This window comes from Gambusia affinis, linkage group LG19 (assembly GCF_019740435.1).
Source record: "Gambusia affinis linkage group LG19, SWU_Gaff_1.0, whole genome shotgun sequence".
Taxonomy (NCBI): domain Eukaryota; kingdom Metazoa; phylum Chordata; class Actinopteri; order Cyprinodontiformes; family Poeciliidae; genus Gambusia; species Gambusia affinis.
Window position 1 is genome coordinate 1476355 of NC_057886.1, and position 7238 is coordinate 1483592.

At 37.8% G+C, this 7238-nt stretch overlaps 2 protein-coding genes across 2 annotated transcripts; both read right to left on the reverse strand.

The window, feature by feature from the left end:
* Window positions 1-59: 59 nt before the first annotated feature.
* On the reverse strand, window positions 60-3410 carry LOC122821290 (tryptase-2-like). The gene is given in 6 exon segments (XM_044099072.1): window positions 60-1285; window positions 1542-1681; window positions 2174-2378; window positions 2381-2465; window positions 2852-3029; window positions 3261-3410. Coding segments are annotated over 6 exon segments (837 nt in total). The 5' UTR covers window positions 3313-3410; the 3' UTR covers window positions 60-1108.
* A 508-nt stretch (window positions 3411-3918) lies between these two features.
* LOC122821291 (tryptase-2-like) lies at window positions 3919-5855 on the reverse strand. Its single transcript, XM_044099073.1, has 5 exons — window positions 5777-5855; window positions 5368-5545; window positions 4706-4980; window positions 4398-4537; window positions 3919-4261 (listed from the first exon to the last, which is right to left on the reverse strand). The coding sequence occupies exons 1-5, from the start codon at window positions 5826-5828 to the stop codon at window positions 4073-4075; spliced, it is 834 nt and encodes a 277-aa protein (XP_043955008.1). The 5' UTR covers window positions 5829-5855; the 3' UTR covers window positions 3919-4072.
* Window positions 5856-7238: the final 1383 nt, after the last annotated feature.

The window sequence follows — 7238 nt, forward strand, 5'->3', positions numbered from 1 at the left end:
GCTGTAATATACTGACAACAAACTTTCTCTGCTTTTGCCAAGTCAACAATAATGTAAAGTCAGACCACGATATAATCCGATATAATATTTATTCACAACAGATGTATCATCATGGTAATCATCTTGCCATTGCTAATAGTTGCAATACAGTTCATGCAGTACAATTTGTATTTCAAAAATATAAAGTTTAAAGTTGCAGTTGCTACATGTAATATTAATTTTAGACACACTCTTACATTTGTCTTGTAAAGTGAAATTTGCTGATGGAATTTACATCATTTCATGTTTTTTTAATCTTATTCCTTTTTTGGTAATACGCAGATAAAAAAAAAAAAAATGGTTTTTGATTTTCATTGGGGGCTTTTCCCTCCTCCCAGAAAGTGAAACGCATTATGTAATTCATGGAGTGAATTATTTACTTCTTTATTGTAATTTTTCTGAAATAAATTCAGTGTTTCATAAAATTTTAATCAAACAAAAAGTGCATTTTAAGGGGAGAAGCATTCTTAATGTATTGATGTAATCCAAGCATATTCATAGAAAGTTGAGTGGATGGAAAAAGCGTGTAGGAAAAAAGTCCTGGCAACAAAGTTTATCAGGGCCTTGAAAGGATTTTATGTTATAAGTTACAACATTTAATTTCCCTCTGATATTAGAAACATATTTTAGAATTGTCAAGCAAAATCTGTTCCAGATTTTGGTGGAACTTCAGAAGGAGGTTGGAGTCAGCACATCCAGAGCTACAATACACAGACAAACCCAACTCATTCCCAAACCAGAGATGCCACTTGTACTTGTCGTTATTTCTGTTGCTGCCTCACCTTTTTCTACCACACTTTTTCTAAATTGTTTTTAAAAAGTTTTTGTGGACGGTCTCTCTCTCTTTTTTTTTTTTCTTAGCCTTATGGAGGGTGTCAGTGACTTTCAGATGACCCGCTGTCCTATCAGTAGCCTTGCATTACAGTAATTCCACATTTTGAATAGAAATACTAAAACTAAATCTTATTACTTAATTTACTGAGATGCATCTCTGGGTGAGGAAGAGTGAATACACTGAAATAAGGAGACAAGCTGATGAAGGCAGAGAGTCTTCAGGTCTCTTTGGCTTCTAGAAATTAATAATTCTTGACTTGATGTAGTCCATATAACTGGAGACTTGAGTGTAGATTCCAAAGTGGTCTGGGGTGCAACAATCATCCGGACTGTGGAAGCTCATGATTCCCACCTGCACAAAGCCTCTGGCTGTTCGGCACATGAGCGGACTGCCATAGTCTCCTGGTGGATGCTGAAAATTGACACACTGTGGTAATGTTAGTTTGTTTGTGTGCTTCTGAGTCGCACAATGGCTGACATTGGAATGTGATAGTAATGCAGCGAAGGGGGGAGGGGGGGTGAATACATGTTTTTAGCAGATTGTTTTGTTTTCACAATAAACCAGTTTGAATAAATCTGTAAAAATTTGTGCATGTTCTCCACATAACCTCATTTTAGACTAGACTGATGTTCTGCATGTTAGCTTTTATATAAATGCTGAAACTCACGTTGCAGCAATATTTTCCTCCAGCAGGACTTCCTACACACAGCATGTTGTCACTCAGGTGTGGAAACGCAGTAGCACATCTAGACGGACCCACAATTCGAACCTTCATCTCCTGCTGAGTGTTTGATTTCTCACCCCAGACTACATGGGCACACAGAGAGAGGTCCAGGTAATGAAACAGATGATTACTATACAAATATCATGCACCTATATAATGTGTGTGTGACAGGGGTGGGCATTTATTGCATTGCCTATAATTTATCGTGATAAATTTCATGGATTTATTAAGATTTATTTAAGAATTCCAGTTTACTGCCATGTTTAAAATCCCCTAAAAGTGTCCATGTTGTTAGGATTGTTAGTTTTACCAGTTTCTCCAATGTTTGCACAACTAAAGTATCAATAAATATTATTTCATTTGAAAATATCATTAAATGAAGTTACTTTCTGCAGTCTAGTGATATAAATAACACTTCATTTTGTGGCTGCTGTCCTGTAGAAACGTATTACAAAAAGTTTGATTTTCAGGAGCCACGCTGTGACAGTCATAAAGTTGCCTGAAAGAGAATAAATAGATTTAGTCTGTGTATGTGTGTATAGGTTTATGCAGTGTGAGGGTGAAAAACGTACTACCACTGACTTGTCTCCACCAGCCTGCGATCCAACACTCAGAGGAAGAATCGAAGACGTCATCGTCTGTGGGTAAGTTCACTGGAGCAACAGTCTTAGAGAATTTTAAAGTTCCTTCTAACCTTACCAGCGCGATGTCATTGAGAAAGACATTGTATTAACTTGTTGAGGTAGAAAAGCGATCAACCATGGCACAGTTTATCATGTAACATTTTATGTTATAAGTTCAGATTTCTTGTCCAGCTCATATGTGCCGAACCACACCCCTGTTCGATCCCACCTGGACCTAAGTTCACTGAAACACACAAAACCAGACTAAAGAGATCAGATTACTACCTCTTTTTTACTCCCTGTAACCCCAACTCTCAAACACTTTATGAAACTATTCATCTAAAGAATCTCTTCACTCTCCTTTACTGCCTTTATCTGTCTTGACAAAACAATCAGATCTTCTTCATTTATAGATGTTATGTTTAATATTTTTACAATAAGTTTCTATTTCATAGTATTTGATGGTATCAGTTTTCTACCCAATCAACTACATTAAGAAACTGGAATGTATTTTTGTCAAAGCCTCTGACTAATTCCGAATAAAACAAATTAACAGTTCAGACATTTACACTAGTAGTTGTATAATTGTGGAAGATTATTAGAAAATACTCAATAATAATCCAGACTTACTCCTTCCAGCAGCGCCCAGCAGTCATGACCCACTTCTCATTGAGAATTGTACCACTGCAGTTCCACTTTCTCTGCCCACTGTCTGTTCTGATGTCAAGGTAAACCAAACCAGGCCACCTGCCTTTTGGGGCGTCCTTCCCACCGATGATGGAGCTCCTCACTCCAGCTCCCATCAAAGCTAAAAGAAAGAAATAAAATAGAAACATAAAGTAATGTATTCATGCTTATCATGAGGCTAAAATATCTAGTTTATTATTTTGGTGTAAATATTGTGGATTCCATGTCAATTCACAGTCAGTATGCACTCAAATGATAAAGTTAACTACGGAATACAAGAACCATGAACAGTCAGCATATCTTTTATTGTTACCACTCATATTGTTTTATGTAAAATGAACTTGTCTCTCACCTGCAGAGCACTGGAGCAGAACCAGCAGAGCGAACAGTTTACCCACAGCCATGACTGAGATGCAGCTCTGTGGAGTGGAGAGGCTGCTGGAGTTTTATACACACAGCCGATGATGAGAGACTCTTATCATTTCATCACCCAGCCCATCCAGGCTATGGGCAGAGAGGCGTGTTGCCTGTTTTTAAAGTGTGCTCACATGGTTTCGATCCATCAGTGACGGTGATCACAACACTGGTTTAATAGTCTTCTGATAATTTACCAAAGACTCTCTTTACATTTGTCTAAGTTCTAGAAAAGTGCAGAATTTCTAAGAAAGTTGAACTAATCAGAGAGAGTACAGGCATAAATATTACTGGCATACGGTCAGAGGAATGGACAGCACAGAAATCTCCAGTTGCAGATTGTGTTACAACTAATGTGAAAAGGCCTCTGACTGAGTACATGGTTGCATAACAGCTGAAATAAATCTAACCCAACCTCAAGTGTCTGTTGTAATGAATAAAATGATACTTATTCAAACATTAATAAGTAGCATAATTGTAATATAGTTAGTTTAGGGAAGTCTTTATTTTTCATCTTTAAGCTGGTTAATGTTTTATTTTTTCATTGAGCCACAAACAATTTTAGTTTATGAAATAAACACAAACAGACACCAAAATTGATGCTTCAAAGCTTTAATGCAATGTGGTTAAATGTTTGACAGAGAGAGAGAGAGCAGTAAGGGTTGAGTGGGTAAGGAGACAAGCTGAGAAAGGCAGCAACTCTGCTGGTTAGGGAAGACTTCCTTCCACTTCCTCTGGCTTCTGGGAACATTAGTCGGAAGTTGGTTCATCACCAAGTTGCCTCATGCGATCTTTAATGTAACCCATGAAACTGGAGACTCGTGTGTAGATGCTTGGAAAGCCTGCGACCTCACAACCATTAGGATTCCCATAACTCATGATTCCCACCTGCACAAAGCCTCTGGCTGTGCGGCACATGAGCGGGTCGCCGTAGTCACCCTGAGGAGAAGCAGATTTAACTTAAAGTTAGGTTTTAATCCCTGAGCCTGTTTACACAATCAAATTGCACAATGCTCTGAAGTCTCCACAGATATTGAAATAGATCATCTCAGTTCACATATATGTTGAAACTTACATCACAGGGGTTCTTTCTCTCTTTAGAGTCGCCTGCACACAACATCTGGTCAGTCATGGTCGGATATTTGGCTTTACAAACTTCCTGAGGAAAGATGGAAATCTGCACCTCCTGAAGAGGTTGATTTTTTGATAGAGGAGCTGGATGGAAACACACAAAGAATAATTTACTCATTCATTTATTCAAATAGATTTTAATGTTGACACATAGTTCATTATAGGAAGGTTCAAAAAGCATTTCTAATGGCAAATTTTGAAAATATTACTTATGTAGGTTTTACAGTATAGACAATTGGAAAATAAAATCACCTTTGCCAATATTACCCCAGCCTGCGATCCAACACTCAGAGGAAGAATCGAAGACGTCATCGTCTGTGGGTAAGTTCACTGGAGCAACAGTCTTAGAGAATTTTAAAGGTTCTTGTAACCTTACCAGCGCGATGTCATTGAGAAAGACATTGCCATTAACCTTGTATTGAGGTAGACGATCAACCATGTCTACAGTCATGTAACGTTCAGATGGCATGTCCAGCTCATATGTGCCGATCCACACCCCTGTTCGATCCCACCTGGACCAAAGTTCACTGAAACACACAAAACCAGACTAAAGAGATCAGATTACTACCTCTTTTTTACTCCCTGTAACCCCAACTCTCAAACACTTTATGAAACTATTCATCTAAAGAATCTCTTCACTCTCCTTTACTGCCTTTATCTGTCTTGACAAAACAATCAGATCTTCTTCATTTATAGATGTTATGTTTAATATTTTTACAATAAGTTCCTACTTTCATAGTATTTGATGGTATCAGTTTTCTACCCAATCAACTACATTAAGAAACTGGAATGTATTTTTGTCAAAGCCTCTGACTAATTCCAAATAAAACAAATTAACAGTTCAGACATTTACTCTAGCAGTTGTATAATTGTGGAAGATTATTAGAAAATACTCAATAATAATCCAGACTTACTCCTTCCAGCAGCGCCCAGCAGTCATGACCCACTTCTCATTGAGAATTGAACCACTGCAGTGCCACTTTCTCTGCCCACTGTCTGTTCTGATGTCAAGGTAAACCAAACCAGGCCACCTGCCTTTTGGGGCGTTCCCCCCACCGATGATGGAGCTCCTCACTCCAGCTCCCATCAAAGCTAAAAGAAAGAAATAAAGTAGAAACATAAAGTAATGTATTCATGCTTATCATGAGGCTAAAATATCTAGTTTAACATTTTGGTGTAAATATTGTGGATTCCATGTCAATTCACGGTCAGTATGCACTCAAATGATAAAGTTAACTACGGAATACAAGAACCATGAACAGTCAGCATATCTTTTATTGTTACCACTCATATTGTTTTATGTAAAATGAACTTGTCTCTCACCTGCAGAGCACTGGAGCAGAACCAGCAGAGCGAACAGTTTACCCACAGCCATGACTGAGATGCAGCTCTGTGGAGTGGAGAGGCTGCTGGAGTTTTATACACACAGCCGATGATGAGAGACTCTTATCATTTCATCACCCAGCCCATCCAGGCTATGGGCAGAGAGGCGTGTTGCCTGTTTTTTAAGTGAAATAAATCTAAGGCTAAAGATCACCCGGCCTAAAGAAAAATAATGAATCTAGAGTGACAAAGAGCAATTAGAAACACTAAGAAAAACTGGCCTAAAGGAAAACAGGAACAAGACAAATCTATGTTTTAAATTTTCTAAATAGTTTAAATGTTTAGGTTTGTACACAACATAATCCTTGTGAACATAGGAGTGTGACTTTGTGTTTGATAGATTGTAGGGGCCGTTTCCCAAACAAATCTTACTTTATGGGGTCCGACTGCCCAAAGATTGCTATGTGTTGAATTATGTTCTAATTTAACACATTAAATCAGAAGTGAGTTTAATGTGTTAAATGTTCATGTAAGCCCAAGACGAGACCGTCCACCTGAACTTCAGCTGAGCAAGCAGAGCTCTGATCAGAGATGCAGCCAAGAAGCTCCAGGTTACTCTGGACCAGATGATCCACAGATCAGAGAGGGAACCTGCTCAGAAGCTGTCCACAGGACAACTGTTAGTCACAGTGTTGGGTAAGTTACTTTAAAAATGTAATCCGTTACAGTTACAAGTTACCTTGTTTAAAATGTAATTGTAGTGTAACTTTTTCGATTACTTTTAAAAAGTAATGTAACTAATTACTTTTGATTAATTTTTGATTACTTTGAGGTTTTAATGAGTATTGACCCATGTTCAACATTTTATTTTTCTTAGTGCACTGCAGGTTAGTGCACCGCCACAGGCAGTGCAATAATATGATTCTCCATTATCTGTTTCTCTCAGGTTAGGGAACTGCCTTGCACAGCAAGGCAGTTCATTAGCATTAGTCTTTTAGCTTAAATAAGCTATTACCTATTTTTCTGACTTAATAGCCATGTTTAGTATACTGAATGGAGTAAGTAAATTATATAGAACATTCTAATGATACCCCACATGCTGCTGAAAGTATTTAGGCTTACATTAGCATTTAGGCTAATTTCAGCTTATACACTCATTTTAACAGACTGAATGGTGCACGTCCAGCTTAATTAACACACTTGTGACTTTCCAGAAGCTAATGACTACTATTTAGCTAAGTTAGCATTGATGCTAATTTTTAGCATCAGAACCCTGGGTCCAAACCGACGGGCACACTTTGGCAGGCCCCAGTTAAATTTCTTCAGGAATTTTCTAGTTTACTTTATGTTCATGAAAACCATAACACTAGCACATTGCATACAATGTCTCATGGGCTAAAACAGTCAGTAAATATTCGTAAAACATTTTATATTCACAGATGTAAATGTAAAGCAGTGCATA

Coding starts and splice junctions, on each gene's coding strand:
- LOC122821291 (XM_044099073.1), bottom strand. CDS start 5,828: ATGGCTGTGGGTAAACTGTTCGCTCTGCTGGTTCTGCTCCAGTGCTCT. Junction 5,546..5,776: donor TCTGCTCCAGTGCTCTGCAG/GTGAGAGACAAG, acceptor TCTTTCTTTTAG/CTTTGATGGGAGCTGGAGTG. Junction 4,262..4,397: donor AGAGAAAGAACCCCTGTGAT/GTAAGTTTCAAC, acceptor GCTTCTCCTCAG/GGTGACTACGGCGACCCGCT.